Source organism: Bos grunniens, chromosome 1 (genome assembly GCF_055505025.1).
Source record: "Bos grunniens cultivar Pamir isolate PY7600 chromosome 1, Bosgru_T2T1.0, whole genome shotgun sequence".
Lineage (NCBI taxonomy): Eukaryota > Metazoa > Chordata > Mammalia > Artiodactyla > Bovidae > Bos > Bos grunniens.
The window spans coordinates 791,680-815,988 of record NC_141165.1 but is presented as its reverse complement, the minus strand read 5'-3'; the positions used below and the strand labels follow the sequence as shown (position 1 = coordinate 815,988).

Genomic DNA, 24,309 nt, shown 5'->3' with positions numbered 1-24,309 from the left:
GCCTGGTGGGCTGCAGTCCATGGGGTCGCTGAGAGTCAGACACGACTGAGCGACTTCACTTTCACTTTTCACTTTCATGCATGGGAGAAGGAAATGGCAACCCACTCCAGCGTTCTTGCCTGGAGAATCCCAGGGACTGGGGAGCCTGGTGGGCTGCTGTCTATGGGGTCGCACAGAGTCAGACACGACTGAGCGACTTAGCAGCAGCAGCAGCATGTGTATGTCAGTCCCAGCCTTCCAGCTTATGTCTCCTACCTCAGTCTTCTGGTTACCATACGTTTGCTTCCTGTGCCTCTACTTCTGTTTTGTAAATGAATTCATTTGTACCATTTTTTAGATTCCACGTATAAACTATGTCACATGATGCTCGTGTTTGTCCGACTTACTCCTCTCGGTATTGCAGCCCCAGGTGCATCCCTCGTGTTTGTCTGACTTACTCCTCTCGGTATTGCAGCCCCAGGTGCATCCCTCGTGTTTGTCCGACTTACTCCTCTCGGTATTGCAGCCCCAGGTGCATCCGTGCTGCGCAGATGGCACTAACCCGTTCATTTTAACGGCCGAGTGACATTCCATTGTATGCACGCTCCACGTTGTATCCATTCTGTTGTGCATCCATTCTTTGTCCCTCTGTTGATGGACATTTGCCTTGCCTCCGTGTCTCGGCTATTGTGAACAGTGCTGTGGTGAGCATTGGAGTGCGTGTATCTTCTAGAATCATGGTTTTCTCTGGATGTATGCCAAGGAGTGGGATTATATGGTGACCCTATTGTTAGATTTTTAAGGACCCTCCATACTGTTCTCCATAATGGCTGCACCAGTTTACATCCCCTTCAACAGTGTAGGAGGAAAACCCTGACTTTAGAAGCTTGGCCTCATATCTCCTAACTGTGAGACTTTTTTCCTCACCTAGAAGTTATTGAAAGTGAAAGCAAAAGTCTCTCAGTCATGTCCAACTCTTTGCGACCCCATGGACTATACAGTCTATGGAATTCTCTAGGCCAGAACACTGGGGTGGGTAGCCTTTCCCTTCTCCAGGGGATCTTCCCAACCCAGGGACTGAACCCAGGTCTTCCGCATTGCGGGCAATTTCTTTACCAGCTGAGCCACAGGAGAGGCCTAAGAACACTGGAGTGGGTAGCCTCTCCCTTCTCCAGGGGATCTTCCCAACCCAAGAGTCTAACCAGAGTCTCCTGCATTGCAAGCAGATTCTTTACCAACTGAGCTATGAGGGAAGCCCTGTTATTGAGTATTTGCTAAAAGTATGAATGCTGTGATGAATGATATTCATCTTGCTTGAGTTTCAAAGATTTATTTCATTAAAAATATGAACTCCAAACAAGTGTGTGCATTTGGTCATGTAGAAGCTGCCTATGATCCCAGTACTGTGGTCCTTCCTATATGGTGGTGGTTTAATCCCTAAGTTGTCTCCGACCCACGCAACTCCATGGACTGTAGCCTGCCTGGCTCCTCTGTCCATGGGATTTTCCAGGCAAGACTGATGGAGTGGGTTGCCGTTTCCTTCTCCAGGGGATCTTCCCAACCCAGGGACTGAACCCCATTCTCCTGCATTTCAGGCGGATGTTTTATTGACTGAGCTTCCATGACTTGCTAGATAGGCCTGTTCTTATTTTCTGTAGCTGAGTGAGACTATCTGAGGTACCTACCATAGTTCAAATCTACAAAGTGCCTCATTTCAGTTTGCAGTTCTAACACCGTCTTCAGCTTCTCAGTGTGTAATTGGCAGTGGGCTTCCTAGGTAGCAAACCAGGCATTTCCTATTAACTTTAAAAGTGCCACTGAGAGTTGTGATGCAAAAATTCTCACTTCAAATTGAGCACCTTTGTTCACCGACCTGGTTTGGAACCGGAGTACCCAGCATGTATCCTGAAAGTCTTCTGAAACCAGCTATTGTGTTTCCTTACAATTGCATAGTAGCTGGTTTTACAGGCTAACCAGGAGCCATTGTACCCTAATCAGGAGCTGGTCACTGGGGGGCCTGGAATCTCAGCTCCACATAATGAGTTTAAGCTGTGTAAAGTCTTCTAGCATTGATTAGCCTGCCGAACTCCTAAATCATCGATTTGATGCATACCTCCTTACACCTGAAATCTTTAAAGACGTGTGTCATTGCTGAGAGATTTCTAGTTAGTTTTCTTCACACAATTGTGTGTATTTCCTTTCTTTTTCATTCTAGGATAATATGAACTACATATCAAAAGAATCCTTTTTACGTAAGTGTTAAGGGATATCTTTTGTTTTTTTTTAATTCCAAAGGTAATTCACATATTTGAATTCAAAGAAGTTAAAATTGTGCTCAACTTAATTTGTACACACTTCAGTGTCTTACTGACTATATTCATACTTGTGGGCAATTTGAAAGTGCCTCATTTTACTTAAGTGAAGCAGATAAAGAGGTTGAGAGAGAAAAGAATAGAATGTCAAGCTATTACTTCTTATAAAGTGTTCAATCCAGTACCGTACAAAGAACAGTGTGTTTTTGTACATGGGATGACAGCTCTTCTATTAATACAGGAGAGCAAGTCGGAGGTGTTCGTGTTTAAGTCTAGCAGCCTCCTTATTAAGAAGTCTTTATATATATACATTAGTGTTTAAGTTGGACAGACCCATCTGTTCAATGTTTAACTCTGCATCGTCTAGATAATAATGCCCTATTTCTTATTACCTCAATTAAAAGAAAATGTTCTTCATAACCAATGTATCAATAATAATATATTACCACTTATTAACAGGAATTAGCTTTATGCCAGTTCAGTTCAGTTCAGTCGCTCAGTCGTGTCCGACTCTTTGCGACCCCATGAATCACAGCACACCAGGCCTCCCTGTCCATCACCAACTCCGGGAGTTCACTCAGACTCACGTCCATCGAGTCAGTGATGCCATCCAGCCATCTCATCCTCTGTCGTCCCCTTCTCCTCCTGCCCCAATCCCTCCCAGCTTTAGAGACTTTTCCAATGAGTCAACTCTGCATGACCTGGCCAAAGTACTGGAGTTTCAGCTTTAGCATCATTCCTTCCAAAAAAATCTCAGGGCTGATCTCCTTCAGAATGGACTGGTTGGATCTCCTTGCAGTCCAAGGGACTCTCAAGAGTCTTCTCCAACACCACAGTTCAAAAGCATCAATTCTTCAGTGCTCAGCTTTCTTCACAGTCCAACTCTCACATCCATACATGACCACTGGAAAAACCATAGCCTTGACTAGACAGACCTTTGTTGGCAAAGTAATGTCTCTGCTTTTCAATATGCTATCTAGGTTGGTCATAATTTTCCTTCCAAGGAGTAAGTGTCTTTTAATTTTATGGCTGCAGTCACCATCTGCAGTGATTTTGGAGCCCAAAAAAATAAAGTCTGACACTGTTTCCACTGTTTACCCATCTATTTCCCATGAAGTGATGGGACCAGATGCCATGATCTTCATTTTCTGAATGTTGAGTTTTAAGCCAACTTTTTCACTCTCCTCTTTCACCTTCATCAAGAGGCTTTTTAGTTCCTCTTCACTTTCTGCCATAAGGGTGGTGTCATCTTCATATCTGAGGTTATTGATATTTCTCCCAGCAATCTTAATTCCAGCTTGTGCTTCTTCCAGCCCAGCATTTCTCATGATGTACTCTGCATAGAAGTTAAATAAGCAGGGTGACAGTATGCAGCCTTGACGTACTCCTTTTCCTATTTGGAACCAGTCTCTTTTTCCATGTCCAGTTCTACTTACCAAATGCACCAATAGGTAAGGATTCTTTGTGGATCATTAAATTGCAGTGATAAGATATGTACACATCCCATGCTTGGTCACTCAATCATGTTTGATTCTTTGTGATCCCATGAACTGTAGCCCGCCAGGCTCCTCTGTCCATGGGATAACCCAGGCAAGAGTACTGGAGTGGGTTGCCATTCCCTTCTCTTAGGGGATCTTCCCAACCCAGGGACTCACCCTCAGATCTGGCATCTCCTGAGTTGCAGGCAGATTCTTTACCACTGCGCCACTGGGAAGCCCAGCAGGTTTCCTGGAGACAGAAGAAAGGGGCCCCCTCTGGCAGAACGCTGGACGTGATGGCCAGAAGGAAGCAGAAGTGAACAGGAGAGATGCGGGCAGAGTCTCAGTGAGGGAACTTGGAGAGCACCACTGTGATCATGAAGGGAACGGACAAGGAGGGCCACTCTACAGAGGCCTCACTGCAGTTCATCACTGCGTTGCCTCTAAGGATCTTGAACGATACGGACAAACAGATCAGAATTATTTTTTAGTTGCTTTTGATTGCTGTACTACATCTCTCTTCAAGGCGATACTATGTCAGATGCGGCCAGCTGGGCCTCCAAGGCTTGTTAACTTTACACATTCTCAAAACAGCTTTAGTTTTCATCATCCTTTTTGAGAGGAAGAATGAGGTACAAAATTCCTTTCTGTTAAGCCACTGAAATCTAGTCCGTTATTTGTTACCTCAGCTTTGCCTGTTGTATCACCTGCTTCCCAGGGATGTGTAGCTAATAAGTGACAAGACTGTGGTGATTCCAGCTCTTGACTGCTTTGCTGTAGGACCCCCTAAATGGGTCCCGTTCCCCACATACAGACCTTTCACCATAATTTATATCAGTGAACAGTTTTTGTGGTGCCTCCTACACCGCAGGTTCAGGCAACGATTCCCTAGCTCTAGCCACCAGTAAGGGGCTGGATTCCTTGACTTGGGCATCCTGCACCAGAAGCGATAGTGGTTACAGGGGAAGAGACTACTCCTCTGAGTTTTAATAGTCTGTCTTGACCTCAAGGTTCCCGGTGAAATTAGGAAATGTCAAAATCACTAGTCTTTTCATTAAAATCTCATTTCTATTCCAAAGTTAGATAAAAAGCAAAGAAAACATAACAGAAACTGCATTACCCACTTGAGTTTCAGACCAGCCTCAAATATCTCTTTAGATTAGATGGTGGTGAGCACTCAGATGAGCTGAGCTGAAAATGAGCACTCCCACATCCAAAGCCTCCTCCTTCTCTGGAGGTTTCTAATTCCCGGTATCTGCCGCCCGCCGGTGCCGCTCACTGCTTGTGGCACCTCCACTCAGCCTGCCAGAGAAAGCAGCAGGTCAAAAATGAGACCTGTTGGTTTGACAGTTATTCATGGCTTTGTCAGAGTGGACTTCTTAACTATGTGAACTATAGGGCTGTTTGTGAGTATCCTTCATTCGTCTTTTATTTATCCCAATCACCAGTGCTGGTTAGCATTGCTCTTCAGTAAAGGAGACAAATGCTGTGGTAACCCCCTTTTCTGAATGGGGGAGTATGCTCCTTCCATCTACCCTGTGACTTGATCAGTGTGGCGTTAGTAACAAACAATATCACGAGTCAGTTGAAGACAGAGCCTTGTAATTCACATCTCATTTCCCCATTAAGCAGTTAGCTGCTTTGGGGCTTATGAGAGCCCGTAGTTGAGACGACATTTGCAGGCCACACAGGGGCCTATCCGTCCTACGTGCAGAGCAGGCAGACGATGGGACGGATGTCCTGCCTCCCTTGGGCCGCCGTTCGGAGCGCTGGGTCTGGGTGCTGGGCTCGCCAGCAGATGCTTCCTTCTTGCCCCGTTGTGGTCAGTCTCTCCGTGGCACACCCCCTTGAGAAGCACTGGAGGGAAGGCAGAAGTCACCGATAATGCCTCATCCTGCGTGTCCCTTCTGGTGGTGCCCTGTAGCCCCTGCGAAAGGCAGGGCCCCACACCTCACCGTCACAGCTCCATTGTCAGAGCAAAACAGGATTTTAGTGGATGGGGGAGAGAGACGAAAGAAATCAAAGCACTCCCTTCCCAACCACAAGAATTCATAAAAATCCTAACATGAGGAAGATTTGCTATTAGAAAATTTTAGAACTTAAGAAAAAACATGAGTTGAATGGCCAAGATCAGGTATGAACCTGTGAAAGCCCTTATTAAAGTGTCTTCATTCAATAAAAGAGGCAGCATTAAGGGGTGCAATGGTGCGTGCCACATCTAAAATTACTATTAATTGTAGTATATTTGATTTCCGTTTGCAATTCAATCTCAATAGTAGAACTTGGGGCCTTTTTAACACAGTTAAAAAAATTGTGAATTTGTTTGCCTTTTTTTGTAGAGAATCTTCTGAAGACTAAGAGGCCATTTTTCCCCTTCCGGTCCTCCATGACAGTGGGCAGTATTTTTGCAGCGTAACAGTGCAGGCTCCCAGCTCCCGCTGGACTCACAGATTACTCTGTGACTTACTCTGTGCGCTTCCAGATTACTCACAGAGTAATTTAGGTGGATAGGACTGGGGAAAAAAGAGAAGAATCTTTGAAAACCTGTCTACCAAAGCTGAGAAAGTTTCTTACACAGTCTTCAAGGTTATGAAGCCTTACTTCTTTTTTAAATTTACTTTTCTTGGAGGATAGTTGTTTTACGGTGTTGTTAGCTTCAGTGTACAGAAAAGTGAATCAGCTATACATAAACATGTATTGACTCTTTTTTCAGTTCCTTTTTGCATATCAGTTCAGTTTGGTTTAGTTCAGTCGCTCCGTCGTGTCCGACTCTTTGCGACCCCATGAATCGCAGCATGCCAGGCCTCCCTGTCCATCACCAGCTCCCGGAGTTTACTCAGACCCATCGAGGCGGTGACGCCATCCAGCCATCTCCTCCTCAGTCCCAATCTCACTTATATGCGGAATCAAGAAAGGGGGCACGGACGAACCTTCCTTCTGTCTGAAGCCTTGCGGGAAGCTGGGGCTCCGTCCTCTGCTCTCACTGCGCGTCCTCCACCCTCCACCGTCCCTTCGGCTGGACTGAAGGGCACAGCCCAAGGACGGGAGCCTTCCTGAGCTCGCTCACAACTTTACTGCCACAGCTCTGTTTCCTTGTCTTGAATCTGACTTACTTCCCTTTTGTCTTCCCAACCTCCATCACCTTGGTCTTTTTTCCCCCCTAATTACCCCCACTAGAGAGCACCAACAGTTCTCATTGTCTAAAAGGTGTAAAAACTCATGTGGGAGTGACTCAAAATTGGATAGCTGCCTTCATCAAAACTTTCAAAACTGTTGTGTCTTTTAGTTCAGAACAAGAAAATGGGATCAATAAACATTTTTCATCCCAAGGTCATAGCTGTGTTTCTCTCCTCCACCCCCACTGGAGAAAGAACGCCTAGAATTCAACCAGTTTCCTAAAAGATCTGTGACTCCAAGGGTTAACAAGACACTTGGGTAATTCAGCATCATGAGTTTTGGGGGACTCTACTTTGTGACAACCATCAAACCAGATTAAATTCTGAGGTTCGTCAGACACTTGGTCTTTCAGCCCGAGAAACAGCGTTAACTGCTGGAGCAGGTACCTGAGAAAACTCCTGGTTCTGCGGAAGGTCACTAAGAATCAGGAGGCGTGGCTTCTGGTGGAAAAGTTCCACGGGTGACTGGTCACTAAGAATCAGGAGGCGTGGCTTCTGGTGAAAAGTTCCACCGGTGACTGGTCACTAAGAATCAGGAGGCGTGGCTTCTGGTGGAAAAGTTCCACCGGTGACTGGTCACTAAGAATCAGGAGGCGTGGCTTCTGGTGGAAAAGTTCCACCGCTGACTGGTCACTAAGAATCAGGAGGCGTGGTTTCTGGTGGAAAGTTCCACCGCTGACTGGTCACTAAGAATCAGGAGGCGTGGCTTCTGGTGGAAAGTTCCACCGGTGACTGGTCACTAAGAATCAGGAGGCGTGGCTTCTGGTGGAAAAGTTCCACCGCTGACTGGTCACTAAGAATCAGGAGGCGTGGCTTCTGGTGGAAAAGTTCCACCGCTGACTGGTCACTAAGAATCAGGAGGCGTGGCTTCTGGTGGAAAAGTTCCACCGCTGACTCGTCACTAAGAATCAGGAGGCGTGGCTTCTGGTGGAAAGTTCCACCGCTGACTGGTCACTAAGAATCAGGAGGCGTGGCTTCTGGTGGGAAGTTCCACCGCTGACTGGTCACTAAGAATCAGGAGGTGTGGCTTCTGGTGGAAAGTTCCACCGCTGACTTGCTGCATGAACTGGGCAAGGGTTTTCATGTTTCTGGACCTCTGTTTCCTCATCTCTAATTAGGGAGTTGGACTAACTCGTTAGTTTGAAACCTGACCTGGAGATCTGGGCCCCACACCCACCCACCACTGATAGAAAGAGACTGATTGGAGTCTCTGTAACCTGGTTTTTTTAAGGAACCCTCCTCAAAGCATCCTATCGTCTGACACGTGTATAAACCATTATAGCTGAGACTCTGTAGGGTCACTTCTAGCTTTAAAACACTGCACGGTAGTCGCTCAGTCGTGTCTAACTCCTTGCAACCCCATGGACTACAGCCTGCTAGGCTCCTTTGTCCATGGAATTCACCAGGCAAGAATACTGGAGTGGTTGTCATTTCCTTCTCCAAGTTAAAATACTGAGTTTCCATTAAACTAGTATTCTCTACACTAATGGTAATCTGAATTAGCATGAAGTATTGATATTAGTCAGGATTTCTCTGATAGTTCAGTTAGTAAAGAATCTGCCTGCCATGCAGGAGACCCGGGTTTGATTCCTGAGTTGGGAAGACCACTGGAGAAGGGATAGGCTACCCGCTCCAGTATTCCTGGGCTTCCCTTTTGGCTCAACTGGTAAAGAAGCTGGCTGCAACACAGGAGACCTGGGTTCGATCCCTGGGTTGGGAAGATCCCATGGAGAAGGGAAAGGCTACCCACTCCAGTATTCTGGCCTGGAGAATCCCATGGGCTGTATAGTGCATGGCATCCCAAAGAATCGAACATGACTGAGCGACTTTCACTTTTATTGATATTAGTCAACAGAATGAATATATCAGAGCATTCTTTTTAAAATACATGTGATTAATAATATATGTGAGTGAAATGATTTATTCAGAGAGCCTAGCACAGTAGTGCTGGCTATATAACGAACACTGACCTCACAGGATTTGCAGTGAACATAGGTGTGATGTCGTGGCTGAGCAGCATTTGCCAGAGTGCTGATGCCAGTGAATACTCAAGGAATTGATAGCTGGCAGGATGGTAATAGGGCTTCCCAGGTGGCGCTAGTGGTAAAGAGCCTGCCTGCCAGTGCAGGAGACATAAGAGACGTGTGTTTGATCCCTGGGTTAGGAAGATCCCTTGGAAAAGGAAGTCGAAACCCACTCCAGTATTCTTCCCTGGAGAATCCTATGGACACAGGAGCCTGGCAGGCTGTAGGGTCTATAGGGTCGCAAAGAGTGGGACACGACTGAAGCAACTTAGCACGCACGCACACAGGATGATAATAACAGTGACATTGGTTATAAGATCTCACTACTCAAAGTGTGTCCCAGGGGCGAGCAACATCAGTATTATCTGGGCACTCATCGGAATGCAAAGTCTCAGGCTCCACCCCAGACCTCCTGAGGCAGAACCTGCATTTTAACAAGATCTCTAGGTGATCTGTGTGCACACAGAGGTCCAAGAAGCACTGATAGAGAAAAAGTCTTGGGGTTCAGCAATTCCAGGGAACCATACTAGTAGTAAACCATGGGGGTTGGGAGTCACACTCAAATCAGAAGATGCTAAGGCCAGTGCCTTTCTCTTATTCCTTAGAGAGTGTCTCTGACCTGGAGATATCAGACTTCCTGAATCCACCTAGCATGCTCTTTCTCTCATCCAAACTGTACTGAAAAGCTTTTCTAAAAACACAGTATTATGTCTACCATAGTAGCAACAGCACTGTAATTTTGCTTTATTTTTCACATTTTTAATTATTCAGCTGTTTTATTTGTCACCGCTTAGGGAATTTTTGCAAAACTTATGTCTACAATGCTACTGATTAATGCATATTTAGGCAACTAAACAGATGTAGAATGGGTTGACTGCTTTGATAAAATTAAACATTGATGAAACATATATTTGCAAAGCAATAATGATGCTGACATGTGTGTAAATAATAACAGATCTAGCTCCCTAATCGTCTACAAAACACAGTGAGGGAGGTGGCGGAATTAGCAAATACGTCTCACTTACTGGGCAGATCACTTCCGAGTGCGTGTTTTTTTCATGTGAATACAGTTATGTTAATTCATAGCATCTATTACCACTTTAAAATGAGAAAAGTATATCTAAGCAAAAAACAATGAGACCCGAAGCATATTTCCAAAATATATTATAATTTGCAGAGCTTCTTTGTACTTCATGCAAGGTGCCTGTTTTCTAATGTATTCCTCCACAGTAATGTAGTTTGATTTTATGCAAGACGTGTTTTGAGCTTAACTGAATCTATGTTTCACATTTGTGTTTCCCATTTTAACATCTCTGAAATTGGGATCTGTCATAATTGATGGCATGTCACAATTCAATCGACAGCATTTTTTAAATTTTTTTACAATCAATTGGATCTTAAAGTCAATTAAATTGAAAATTAGAATCTGTAGTGATCCTAATCCTAGTCCACATACTAAGTCACTTCAGTCGTGTCTGACTCTGCGACCCTAGGGACTGTAGCCTGCCAGGCTCCTCTGTCCATGGGATTCTCCAGGCAAGAATCCTGGGGTGGACTGCCATTTCCTTCTCCAATCCTAGTCCACAGAGTACAATAAATGGAACATAAAGAATCAGCCACCTGTATTTAAGTAAGAAGGGCAAGCGAATAAAGAGATAGAAATGACATTAAGTAAGAAACGGTTCCACGGGTTTCTGTTTTCACAAGAACCAGAGAGCAGAATCATAGAAGACAAGACAATTTAGCAAAAGGGCAAGGAAGAGGAATAAGGGAGATGGAGAACGACAGGAGAGCAAATAAAGCACCCAGCTGGGAAACGCAGCCACTGAGCGCGTCGCTCTGACCGCGGTTTCCGTAAGTGGTGTGCCCTACGCCAGCCAGGAAATTTGCTGCTCCCTGTTCCGGACTCAGGAGACACTCCCAGCACCTTTCAGGGGGTGTTTTCTCTCTGCTGGGCCACACGGGTGGGCCAGTCACCCCATCACCTCTGAAGTGCCATCTCTTTCCCTGCCTCCTGTGTTTTACCCAGGCCCACACCACCCGTGTTACCATCCAGGGTTCCTGGCTTCCTTAATCAATAGAAATTGATAAAAGGCCAGACAAGAAATTCAGGCAAGTCTTCATCGGGGCCCCTGCTGCACAGAGAGAACCAAGAATGGACCACAGGTCCCCTCGCTTGCTCACTCCCCACGGTGGGGGCAAGCTGGTCCTTATGTGGGGCAAGGACTGTGCCCAGGGCTTGAGCCAGAGGCAGCCCAGGTGATCCGCCCACCCGTGGTGGGCTGAGTGCAGGGCGCAGGCCCAGGACCCTGCTTTCTCTCTGACCCCGGCTTTTGCTCCTGGCTCTTCAGAAGTGGCAGTTGGTTGTTTTGTTTTGTTTTGTTTTTTGGCCTTTTTTTATTTTGCTGTCCACACTTAGCCCCAACCGCGCATTGATTTTTGGTCCCTTGTAGTTCGTTCTATTCCGTTGCCTGAGGAGGGTGCGTCCGATGCAAACACAGCCGCAGAGGGTCCCAGGGCGCGGGCTGGTCTCCCGGGTGTGAGTGATGGTTACAACTTCTGTCTGTTTCTTCTTTCAGGTGATATCAAGATTATCAAACAAATCGACAGTCTCACAGGTATGGCTTTTTGCCAAAGAGCAAAATATTTATCTAAAATTTGTGGGATTTCCAACAAATCTGTTTCCCCCTTGAAGATTTTACGTATTCACCTTTGACTTCCCCTAAAACACTTCCCAGTGAGAGATGTGGTAATTGACTTCCCTGCATCTGGGAACAGGAAGGTGGAAACTCAGAAATCTTTTTAAGGCCTTATTGGTATTGTTAAAAAGCAGTTTGTCAGCAAAACCTGCCCGAAATGTCAAAGTCCTGAAGTGTTCATCTTAGTAGAATTGAGCTTGTAGGTCAGTCTCAACTTTTCAGAACCTTCCAATTTCATGGAAAACTTCCCCCCAAACAGTGGCTTGTCAGATTTATAACCTAGACTTTTATTGCCAATCATCCTGTGCCAGGAGCCCTGTGCTGCTGCTGCTGCTAAGTTGCTTCAGTCGTGTCCGACTCTGTGCGACCCCATGGACGGCAGCCCGCCAGGCTCCCCCGTCCCTGGGATTCTCTAGGCAAGAGCGCTGGAGTGGGTGCCATCGCCTTCTCCCTGTAAATGGCTCCTTTTCTTGCCTTGTTCTCTTCGTGAAACAGAGCCCCCCAACTTTCACACCCACACTCAGAGACACACAAATAAATCCAGCTGCGGAACACGTTACGGAGATGTCGGCACCGGACTGAAGATGGTTGGAGGAGGGGAGCAAACTGAGCTACTATTGAGGAACATTTTTCAAACTCTTAAAGCATCTCAGTGCCATCAGCCACGTTTCTCTCTGGCACTAATTGTCTTTCCTCTCCCTTCTCTACAAAATCCCTCCCCAGGAACTAGGAAAACTGTCCTCCATGTAAACTCTCCTCAACAGGCATCCTTTCCTCATTACTGTACCTCTTTTCTGCCAGCCCTTTCCATATTCTCTTTCTTGTCAAGAGAAATTTAGCCTTCTTTTGGATTTTCCAATTTGAATTCTTCACCACTCCACAGCACTCTAAAAATGAACATCCCTTCCAAGAACAGACCACCCTTAACTTTCAAAAAAAAAATTCTGTATTTTCTGTTCATTTGCAGTATCAAAGCCACTAGAATAACGGGGGTTTTAACAAAATACGTATTTATCTGTCTCTCATGGATTAGGACAGAGGTGGGCAATATGACAGTGTCAATCAGGTCTAGAGACTTCCTTCTTGCTGCATGATCCTTAACGCACGCCTTCCTTCTTTAAGATCTCCTCATTCTCTCAGATGGCTGCTGGAGAGCCATTCCTTTCATCAGTGTTCCAGACTAGAAACTCAATAAATGTAAAAGAGCAAGATGGGGGCTCCCCTTCTTCTAGGAGCCTTCCTAAAAAGTCCTTATAACTGGTCCACTTACACACTATCATCCCAGAATTTGGCCTCATGCCTAAACCACGTGGAAAGGGAATGTGGAAAAAGTGATCTTTGGGCAAGGTGCATCGCTAAGAGTTATTTAAGAAATAAGGCTAGATTATGTAAAACATCCCAATACTATCTGTAGGACCTGCCCAAATGTAAATATTTTTTCCATTTTCTTCATGATCATCCTCATCATCACAAGGGCAAGCATTTAATTAAGCACATTCACTGGAGAAGGAAGTGGCACCCCACTCCAGTACTCTTGCCTGGAAAATCCCACGGACAGAGGAGCCTGGTGGGCTACAGTCCGTGGGGTCGCAAAGAGTCAGACACAACTCAGCGACTGAGCACAGCACAGCAAAATGCATATCACTAAGGGTTTAACTTCCTCTTGCCAGTTTACAGATGAGGAAACCAAGGCTTTAAACAGTCACATTACTTGATCAAGATTGTAGCTAGTAAGTAGGACTTTTAGGACTGTGTGACCAAAAATGTGTGCATTCAACTGCTAGACTTTATTCTGCTTTCCTTTTAGTCAAGACAGGTTTGACTGACTCATTCCTGAGTTTGAAGTGACTATCCCAGCAAAATGTCATGAGCTCACTTAGAGATTCCTTTGACTGTGGGAATTGCCCCATGGGAGCTTTCGTGAGAAAGATGAGAGGGAAATGAAGAAACGGGTCAAAGAGAAGGGAAAGAAAGATCTGTGGTTAAATTTTGTGGCCAGGTACACACAGATGAACCCAGCAGCACGAGAGAGAGGGTGTTTCTATACGGATGGCCCAAGAAAGTAACTGGTACTCCTCCAGCGCAGAAGCCGCTTGTGGGGCTGGTGCTTAATAATTTAATAAATTTGGGTACTGTCTGCAGTGATGGTCTAGAAATTAATTCTTGCTATAAATTGCATTGGCTGCCCCGATCACAAGAGGTAGGATCTAAACAACTGGTCCAGCGTGCCAAATCTCCATGACGAAATGGAAGTATGAAAATTAAACGAACTTGTAGAAGTACATGCATCTTATAGGTTACTAGTCAGAAGATTCTCTTAGAGCCAAGGGAGCCTCCTTGAAACAAAAGCATGATTAAATTGCCAGTGCAAATGTAAATAGAAGTCTGATTAGAGAATACACTCATCGATTTTGATGTTTGCTCTGTCCTGTCTTTGGCTGGATGACCTCACTGTTCTTTTCCACAATACTAGTGTGCAAATGTTCCTCTGCAATTCCACATGGGTCCACCTTTTGTTAAAAGCACAGAATTTAAAATGCTGTGGGGGGAAAAACAAAATAAAGTCAAAACCATGACTATTGAATAAAGGGGCTTCCCTCATAGCTCAGATGCTAAAGAATCTGCCTGCAATGCGGTAGACTTGGGCTTGATCCCTGGGTCGGGAAGATCCCCTGGAGAAGAAAATTGCAACCCACTCCAGTATTCTTGCCTGGAGAATTCCATGGCCAGAGGAGCCTGGCGGGCTACAGTCCATGGGGTCTCAAAGAGTTGGACAAGACTGAGCAACTAGGCATGTTGAATAAAGAACTGATGGCATTGCATTAATTAAAATATTTGAATCTTGTTGGAAAGATGAGTCTTTCCCTTTCTTCAAGAAATTTTAACCCATGAAATTAAAATACACAAAAAATCTTTCTAAGTACAAAGATTGTTTTGCTTATAAAAGCTGTGGCGTCCACTGAATGGGCCTGTCAGTCGCTATAGATGCAAGTACACCTGGGATTCTCCAAGCCAAGAATATCAGAGTGGTTTGCCGTGTCCTTCTCCAGGGGATCTCCCCAATCCAGGGATCGAAACTGGGTCATCTCCTGCATTGCAAGCAGACTCTTTACCAGCTGAGTCACCAGAGAAGCCCATATATACATACACACACACACACACATATATGTATAACTATTACAGTAAAATTCACACACCAATGAACCGAGTGTTTATTAAGGTGAAGTAATAACCATGACAGCTCATGACATTTGAATAGTGCTCTTAGATGTTCACTGTTGATTTTATTTTTATTAGAAATTGCTGATAAGAAAGTATAAAAGACACTGAGGGGCAGGGCAATGAACGGACCTTTTGGAGCAGGGAAGCCACGTCTGGGGCGGAACAGGAAACAGACTCTTCTGCTGCTCTGCCGAGGGCCACCAGCTTAGCCTTGCAGCCGGTCCGCCTGCCCCTTCATCATCACCTCCTCTGTCCTGCCCACACTCTCCCTAGCCGCTTCTAAGCCTGTGAGGCTGAACGGCCCCAGGCAAGGACTCTACATAGGATTTGGCAAGACCAGCTCCTGCCTTTCCCAAGGCCCTTTACAGGGAGCAGATCACAGCATTTGCCGTATTTCCCACCACCTGACTTGTGGGAACCAGGAGAACCGAGGAAACTTCTCATCTTCTTCCATCTATGATACAAAATAGGAAAAAGCTTTCTTCTCCATGATAATATAATTTTGCTGGTTGATATCCACAGGAAGTTCCACTGAGGACCCTGTAGCTTTAAAATATCAAGGCCCAATTATGCTAAGTGGAATCAGTCAGACAGAAAAAAGACAAAAACTGTATGAGATAATTTACACCTGGAAGTATCTAAAAAATGCAGCAGACTAATGACTATACCCCAAAAGAAGCAGACTGACAGACACAGAAAACAAACTGATGCTTACCAGTGTAGGGGGGAGGGCAAACTTCAGGGCGGGAGAGTTGGGGTGCAAACTATTGGGTATAAAATAAGCTACGGGGTATATTGCACAACATGAGGAATATAGCCAACACTTTACAGTAACTGTAAGTGGATATAGCCTATAAAAATTGTGGCTCGTATTATATATCTGTGAATTACATGATAGAATTTTATATATCAACCATAATTCAATAAAATAAAATAATAAGGATACATGAAATTAGTTAATTAAACTATCAAGGCCCAAGACTTCTCAGTAAAATTGAAAATGTCTTATTCCTAAAAGTGTGCCATCATATACTATTATAAATAACAGGCTGATGAAAAGCCTGATGCAAACCTGGTAAAATGCACCTTTCGCATAGCTCCCACTAAGAAGATTTAAAAGACCAAACAAACAAAACCAGGAGAGCAGAGAGAATAAACCTAGCAGAGATCAGAAGCTGGGAGACTTCGAACACCTGAGTAAGTGAAAGCCAAGTCTGTGAAGTCTTCCATTTTAAAGCCTCCCGGGGAGCTGACTGTTCAGATGGGAGTTACTGGTGAATGGTGCGTGCCTCTGAAAAGCTCTTCGCGTCTGTACTCATCCTCTGTGTCATCCTCTGGTTCAGTTGGAGCCCAAGGGAAATGGCAGCATCAAGAAGAGACTGCCGTCCATCGTGGAAGACGAGGAGGAGGAGGACGAGGGGGAGGAGACAGCCTCCCTGTCCCCCGTCTACACCAGGGGACCCGCCTCTTCTCGCAGCAAGCGGCCTGGAGGCAGTAAGAGCTACCTCGGCTTAAGCCTGAAGCAGCTGGCCTCGGGGACTGTGCCGTTTCACTCACCTGTCAGAGTCTCCAGTTCAAACTCCCCCAAAACCAAGCAGGAGACGGATGCCCCAAACTATGGCAAAAGAAAAGAGAAGAACTTGAAATTGCAGCTTTCGACTTTGAACAGAGCTGGACCCCCAGACCTCAGTCCAAGGTAAGAGCTTAGCTCATAGAATCCTTTCCCAGTGGAGGTGGCTGCTTTTGCTCCCCACTGGCACCTGGCTAGAAAATTACTCAGCCTTCTGGACCTTTCTACCATGCAAGTTCCTAACCTGGAGGCTTCAGCTTTCCTAAATTTTTCTGTGCAATTTTTGACTCTATAGTGAAGTGTGGGCAGAATGAGAATAAATCATGTTAGTCATATTCTCAAAAGGGTCCATTAAATGTTCCTAATTGCTTCTCTTCTCCGTTTATTCATTTAGCTCTACCTACTTTTATGTACTTGAGAGGGTTGCCATTTCCTCCTCCATGGGATCTTCCCAAGGCAGGGACTGAACCCACGTCTCCCGTGCCTTCTGCATTGGCGGGTGGATTGAGCCAATCCGCCAGTGAGCCGCCTGGGAAGCCCCAGCTGTGCACACACTTTTATAGATGTATATTTCTACATTGTAATTCTATAGATTATAAATTTCTAATAAAAATGAAAGAGAGGAAATGAAGTTTATATCAGTATCCCTCAATATCTGAAACTTTATCAAAAGTTTCACAGGGCAGTCAGTGGAAATGATAAAATGAAGAGCTGGTCTTCACTTCCCACAGTACTTCCTTCGTTGCTGTGGATAACCGAAGCTTGGTTTTACTTCCAGCCTCTTCAGTAGGTAATATGGGATGGTTCTATTTTTAATTTAAAACATTCACTTTAGGATCCACTAAAGATGATTGAGACAGTAAAAATTCCTGACTCAGAAAATGTGAAAGGGGTGGTGTGGAGCAGAGCAGCTAATTAAAAAACAGACGTAAGAAAAAAACATACTGAATGACTTCTATTCCCAGATACTCAGCTGGGTAATTTTTCATTTACTTTTATGGTCAGTCTTTTCAGGAATCTTATAAAGTAGTTCATATTACCTCGGCTATAAACTTATAAGAGGTGTATTTTGAAGGTTAAATACTTTGCCTAAAATTTCAGAAATTTGAGTTCTGAATTATAGATTCAAAGTCGGTTTCTGTTTATAAGGCAAGAGCTCTTTCTGATATATTATATATGGGTTACTCTCTTGAAGAATACAATTTATCCATTTAGAGAAAATAGTAAGGAAAAAATAAGCAAAGCAGGCTTAGTGAAAAGTAGATGGATATTAAGTGTGGGGAATTCAGCTGGAGATGGTAATTTGAAAACTCAGCTTAACTGTTCTTCCTAAAGTTTCTCTAACATGAAAAAATAATAAATTTTAAATAGGGGGAAAATGTATCAGACCTGGAAAATAAAGGTTCGTGTACAACTGATTCTACACTTATGAAAAAAAATGTTTTATTTTATATACAGAGAAAGATTTTGAGAACATGGCAAAATGTTAGAGGTAGTACTGCATGACAGATGATTTTTCTTTTGATATTTTGATTGTATGTTTACATTTTATACAATAAATTCATCTTTTTAAAAAAATTATGAGTGGGTTAGATATTCACCAAGGAAAGAAGATTACTAGAGTCCTGGTAGTCATTTAAATACAATTCTTCAACTGTCACTTCGGAGTTTCATCTAAGTCTAGAGTAAAGTTACCATTAGGTTGAAACTCTTTCATTCTGGATAGAACAGTGAATTAATATGAATTTAGATAAGAGGACTTCTGTAGCTAAGGTTTTGAATCTGAGAATGAATAAGAATCTAAAATCTATAGAATTGCTGTTCAACAGAAATATGACATGAGATAAAATCGTGAGGCACACAGGTATTTCTAAACATTCCAGTAGCCGCGTCCTTGAAAAGTAAACACACATGTGCACACGTGAAATTATTTAATAATAATTTAATGACATGGTTTATTTGATTTGAGATGCCTCAACTATTAGCATTTCAAATGTAAACAGTATAAAAAACTACTAGTTAAATAACATAACATTTTTACTAAAATCTTCAAAATCGTGTGTGTGTTTCACATTTACAGCGCATCTCACTTTCACATTTCAGGCGCTCAGTGACTGGATAAGGCTAATGGCTACCACGTGGGTTAGCACAGCTCTAGAGTGTCTAGAATTTAGAAACTTAACACAAGATTTTTTAATTCTTCTAGAAGTAACTATGACCCATGAACATAAATGCACAACTAGCCAATCCTCATTATCTTGAACAGGATTGTTGATGGAATTGAAGATGGAAACAGCAGTGAAGAAAGCCAGACTTTTGACTTTGGCTCTGACCGAGTCAGACCGGAGCCCAGAATTTCTCCTCCTCCTGGAGGTAAGCTCTATATTTAGTCTTCTCTCAAGGGGTGACATTTCTTTGTAATTTGTAATATTTGGCTCTTCACATCAGGTGGCCAAAGTGTTGAAGCTTCAGCTTCAGCATCAGTTCTTCCCATGAATATTCAGGGCTGATTTCCCTTAGGATTTCCCTTAGGATGGACTGGTTGGATCTCCTTGCAGTCCAAGGCTTTCCAGAGTCTTTTCCAGCACCAAGACTTGAAAGCATCAGTCCTTTGGCCCTCAGCCTTCTTTGTGGTCCAACCTCCTGAACACAGGCAACCCCAGACAGTCACGGGGTGTAAGGCCGACAGACTTTTGCCAGCTCCCTCCTCCCCTTCCCATCTGGCTCTGATGTCCTGGTGTCAGGATCTCCTGCTAATGAGCAAGTCCTTCCACGGACAAAGCCCAGCACAAGAAAGACTTCTGAATGTGCAGTTCTGGGGGTGTGTCTCCGTTTGGTAGAATGCCAGTCTTCTGTCTCAGTCAGCACCTCCTCCGAGCACCCATCATCTCCTGGGGAGATGGGCGGATGAGACCCCTGGTGGGACGATGGTGGGTAGGGATGGAGGAGAGGAATGCGGATGGCAGTCAGCAGTTCTCATGCATTCAAGTAACGGACTTTCATGTGCTGATACCACTCTGCTTGGAGCAAGAGGCACAGAAGTTATAGGTCTGGTCAAACAGGTGTGAGCCTTTGCTATGGAAGCTGGCGGTGGGTCCCCCTGAGAGTTCTCCTTGTTGGGTCACAGAATGCCACGGTGACCGCCCACCTGCCAGTCCTGGTCCCACCACCTTCCACCCTCCTCCTCTCCCTTTCCCAGCGTTCACCCTGACACTCCTCCGTTCAAGCAAGAAGCACTCTTGACTCTGCCCCGACGTGTCTCTCATTTCTGTCTGAGACGTTCTGTCCTTTCTGCCACTACCCTTTCCTTGCCTCATTCACCTCTTGCCTGCTTTGCTACCAAAGATGCTTTCACTCTGTCCTCCATAGAGTGGACTGTTTAAAAAAAATACAAATCTATTCTTATTTTTTTATTCCTATGCTTAAAATCCTGCGATGGACTCCCACTGCCTTTAGTATGAACTTCAAACCTATTGCATAACAGCTTTTTGAATGTCTCTTTTCTCTGCTAGACCCAAAGCTCCATGAGAGTCAATGTATTTTCTTTATTTCTGTCTCCTCTAAAGGGGAGCTTGCCTGATAGCTCAGTTGGTAAAGAATCCACCTGCAGTGCAGGAGACCCCGGTTCGATTCCTGGGTTGGGAAGATCCCCTGGAGAAGGGATGGGCTGCCCACTCCAGTGTTCTGGCCTGGAGAAGTCCACAGACTGTATAGGCCATGGGTTGCGAAGAGTCAGACACGACTGAGTGACTTTCACTCCACTCCACCTCTAAAGGAGGTCTAGCCCGCTGCAAGTGATCTCATATTAGTCACTGAATGAAGAGATTAACTTTGCAAATATCTCTGTAAAAGGAGCTGTTACCACTCTGCCACTTCAGATTGTTCTGAACAACTTTCTTTCCTCCCACAAACAAACTCTCTACGCTTAGTTGACCAGAAGTAGGGTATTAAGATAGTCATATCATAATATTTATACTGACAGATAGTACAGCTATAGGTGTCTGTGTATACCAAATCCTTTCCATTCTAGCCAGCAGTGACTCATCTGTGCTTCTGCTCCTAACAAATGTGAATAGATTTGTAAAAGTACAGTAGAGAAAAGGTGGCGATGAGAGAACCAGGGAGTGGGGGAGATTAAAGGTGGCGATGAGAGAACCAGGACAGAAATGTGCAGTGGAGAGGAGCACCTTTAATAGAGGTGCGAAGAAGATGCTCCCATGGACCCAGGAAAGAAAAGAGAGGAGGGAAAGAACGCTCCTTTCCGTGGCTTGGAGGACGCTGGCTGTGGGATAGTTTTTGGCAAGCAGCAAAGAAGAGAAGGGGTGCCGCTGGGCCTCACGGTAGTGACAGCGTTGAGGAGACGGGGCAGCTGGCCACGGGCACAGCCAGTGAGTGTGGCCACAGGCCCGCCATGCTGCGTCCCCGGTTCCAAGCGTCCATCCGGTGCCGTCCAGAGGCATCGCCATGCTGCGTGCCCAGTTCCAAGCGTCCATCCGGTGCCGTCCAGACGCGTACTAGGGAGACAGAACTGACGGGGTGCGCGTCTCGGGAAAGGCCGCTTGGTTAGCTCCCTTCCTAACAGTTAGCTCCCTTCCCTCCTAAAGGTTAGCTCCTTCCCCGTTCCAGTTGCCCCAGTCCTCACATAGGAGGCGTCTTCCTAAAGGACTCATTCTGTGTGTGTGTCACTTTCCAGACCCAGAGATTGGAGCTGCTGTCCTCTTTATCAAAGCGGAGGAGACCAAGCAGCAGATAAACAAACTCAACAGTGAGGTACGGAGCTTTGTCTTTCTCTGGCCAGGCTGGAGTGGTGAGGGGCTAGAAATCCCAGTCACCAGCAGAAGCAGTAACAGAGTCATGACAAATCCACGCTGTGACTGCTGGTGACAAGTGTGGATGAGTTCCACTCAACCTGATGTGAGTATCGGTCGCTTACCTTCTCTCAAGCTCTGCCTTGCCATGTGTAACCAGGAGATCGCAGTTACACCTGCCTTGTGGCCCATTTGGGAAGTTAAGTGAGATCATCTAGCTAGATCATTTAACATACAGGAAGCATTAAGTGCTAATTCTCTAATTAATGTCATAAATGTATTGATATTTGGTTTCATTGGTGCTTCTTCACTTTTTTTATATACTTTAATTTTTAATGAGTTAAAGCAAGATCATTCATCCAGAGATGAATCAAAAGTAATGAATCAGAGTAGTCCAATGGCCTGAAACTGTTCTTTTCTCTAGTCGGCATTTGCTTTATAACTTAGAGCAGTTTAGCTCTCCAGATCTTACCATCTCTTTATATAAAATAAGGTAATTTAAAAAACAATTTTATTGAGGTATATTGTACATGTTATGAAATGCACTCATTTGAAATGAGTACAATTTAATAATTTTTAGTAGCTTTATTGAGTGATTCAGCCATGCCCATGTGAGTTTTAGAATATTTTTTATCAACCTAACAAGATCTCCCACACCCATTCATGATTAATTCATGTTCCCATATCTAGTCCTGGGCAACCACTTGTCTACTTTCTGTTTCTATAAGTTTGTCTTTTCTGGATATTTCATACAAAAAGAGAAGGTAATTTCACTGTCTTCATTTGGGTGCCCCCCAATATAATTAATTTTATGAAAAAAGATTTTGAGACAATGATTCGCATGCAAATACTTTCTCTGGGAGGTGGTCTGGGAAGCAAGAGGAAGGAGCAGAGGAATCAGACAGGAAAGAAAGGAAGGCAAGCGAATCAGGGGTGTTAAGGAGACGATTGACTCTGTAGGCGGCTGGGGCTCCATTCTGCTGGGGTGGGGGCGCTGAGAGCTTATGTGGGGCAACTCGGAACTGTTCTTCCATGAGACAAGAGAAAAGGTGGCTTCTGAGGGATTACCTGCAGGCTTCCTGCAGGAGAGACTAGAAAGACCCTTCCAACAGGAAAATGCAGGAAGCCCAACTGTCTGTGACGACCTTCAGGGTAGACCTGGGTCAAATACCCTGAGCAGGCACAGACGGGGTAACAGGGCTGAAGTGGTAGATTCTCTGATGAGATCCTGGCAGAAAACACAGCCAACTGATGATGCTGGTGAGATCCGAGAAAAGTGAAATCATATAAACATAACTGGTTTCCAGTTTTCTGTAACAATGGAAAACTGGGCATCTTGTCATAGCATGCAGAGGTTTCTGCTCCCCTGTGCTCCATCAGCTCACTGCCCTCTCTCCTGAGTCTGTGCTCTCTGGAGGTGAGATTGTTGCCAACAGGAAGTAAGAGGCCAAAGTGCAGACTAACAAGTTAGGGACAGAAACACTGACTGGATTGGAACTCCTTTAACTGGAAGGGCTTGTCCGTATGCGGGAGCACCCAAAAAACCTCTTACTGAAAATACACCGAAAGACCAGAACAAAACAAACTACACTCTGTTGGAGACCTGGATGTCAACTTTGTGTGTGTGTGTGTGTGTGTGTGTGTGTGTGTGCATGCGTGCGTGTGTGTGTGTGTGTGTGTGTGGTTTAAGAGCACTTTATTTTTGTGGAGTTTTTTTGATTGGTAGGGTTTTTTGTTTGTTTGTTTGGACATCAGCTTTTTATGAAACAATTTCCTTTAAGATATTGTCATCAGATAAAATCACCCATCTGAATTATTTTCCCTCACATTTGAGGAGATTATCTAGTGGCTGTAAGAATGGATTGACTAATATCTTAGCTCAGCTACAGAAATTAGTGATTAGTTTGGGGAAAAAAATGTGTATCTTCACCTTTTGGAATGTTGTTTTGCCAAGTTACAGCTGAAAATCCATACACTATATGCCTTTCCTTTCAGAATGTGAGTCAGTGATAGATGCATTAAAACAGATAACCATTTGGAAAACAAAATATTTCCCCTGTGTGATTCTGCATTCATGACTGCTTTTCTAGTGAAATGACATAAATTGTGTTATCTTGTCATATATTGAAGTAAAAAGGGCAAGATAAGTGTCAGTGGTCTGATTATTCCTTCCCTAAAGAATTAGTTTTTCCTTAGTTGAAAATATCTGATTTCTTCATAGTTGAAGCGTAAGTAAAACAGACCTTATTTTTCACACGTAATTTAATTTGTACATGGTCTTGATCCTTTCGGTAGTGCATTAGAACTCACTAAGACAGACAGGATTAAAATACGAACTGACTTCAAGCTGTAAAATTACCCACTTTTAACCACCTACTTGTCTTTTCCCTATAGTTTCTACAAAGTAATGTTTATATATCCCCCCCCAAAAAAATTCTGTCTTTCAAAGGCCAAGACTAATTTTTCCGTTTCACCTACTTCTTGCTACTCACATATGTGATCATTCGATTGCTCTATTCTTTCTTCATTCTATTCTTTCGGTTAGGAGTAAGCAGGAGAAGAATTATAATAAGTGGCAGGAGGCACTGCATGGCAATAACTCTGCAGCCCAAAGGGGACCCCCTTAATCCAGGTGAGGCATATTTGACACCATGTAACCCAGAGGGCACCGTGTGATCCCCATTCTGATATTTGCTCAAACATTTCAGATATAAAGAAATTGTTCATTGATGTGTAGAGTTCATAATCAACTGACTAAAGACAGCACTAAAATAAGGAAAGGAAAGCTGTTGCTAATAACCTACATTCACAGAACCGTCTAGAGAGCTCAGGAGGTGTAGGACAGCTGCTGATGTCAGAAGGCTTTTGAAGACACTGCCATTGCTTTGCAGCAGTGCAATGGTGACATGCCAAGAAAACTGTTTGAAAATAACAGCAAAACACCGTGGCAGGAGGCAGGGGCCGTGTCAGTCGAATGCTCTGCTTCTGAAAGGGTTTGTAGGTCAGGCTCAGAGGGCTTCCTCGTCTCTGAAATCTGGGTG

General features: G+C 44.4%; 1 protein-coding gene across 2 annotated transcripts in view; it reads left to right on the top strand.

Moving 5' to 3' along the window:
- KCNH8 (potassium voltage-gated channel subfamily H member 8) overlaps positions 1-24,309 on the top strand; it is a 492,266-nt gene that overhangs the window by 428,307 nt on the left and 39,650 nt on the right. Inside the window, exons 12-15 of one of the 2 annotated variants that reach the window (XM_086367258.1) lie at positions 11,549-11,587; positions 16,234-16,586; positions 18,727-18,833; positions 21,154-21,230. In XM_086367258.1, coding sequence (XP_086223384.1) covers positions 11,549-11,587; positions 16,234-16,586; positions 18,727-18,833; positions 21,154-21,230 — 576 coding nt within the window. Of the gene's footprint in view, positions 1-11,548; positions 11,588-15,987; positions 16,160-16,233; positions 16,587-18,726; positions 18,834-21,153; positions 21,231-24,309 lie in introns of those variants that run through there. The other variant, XM_086368133.1, reaches the window with a different exon arrangement.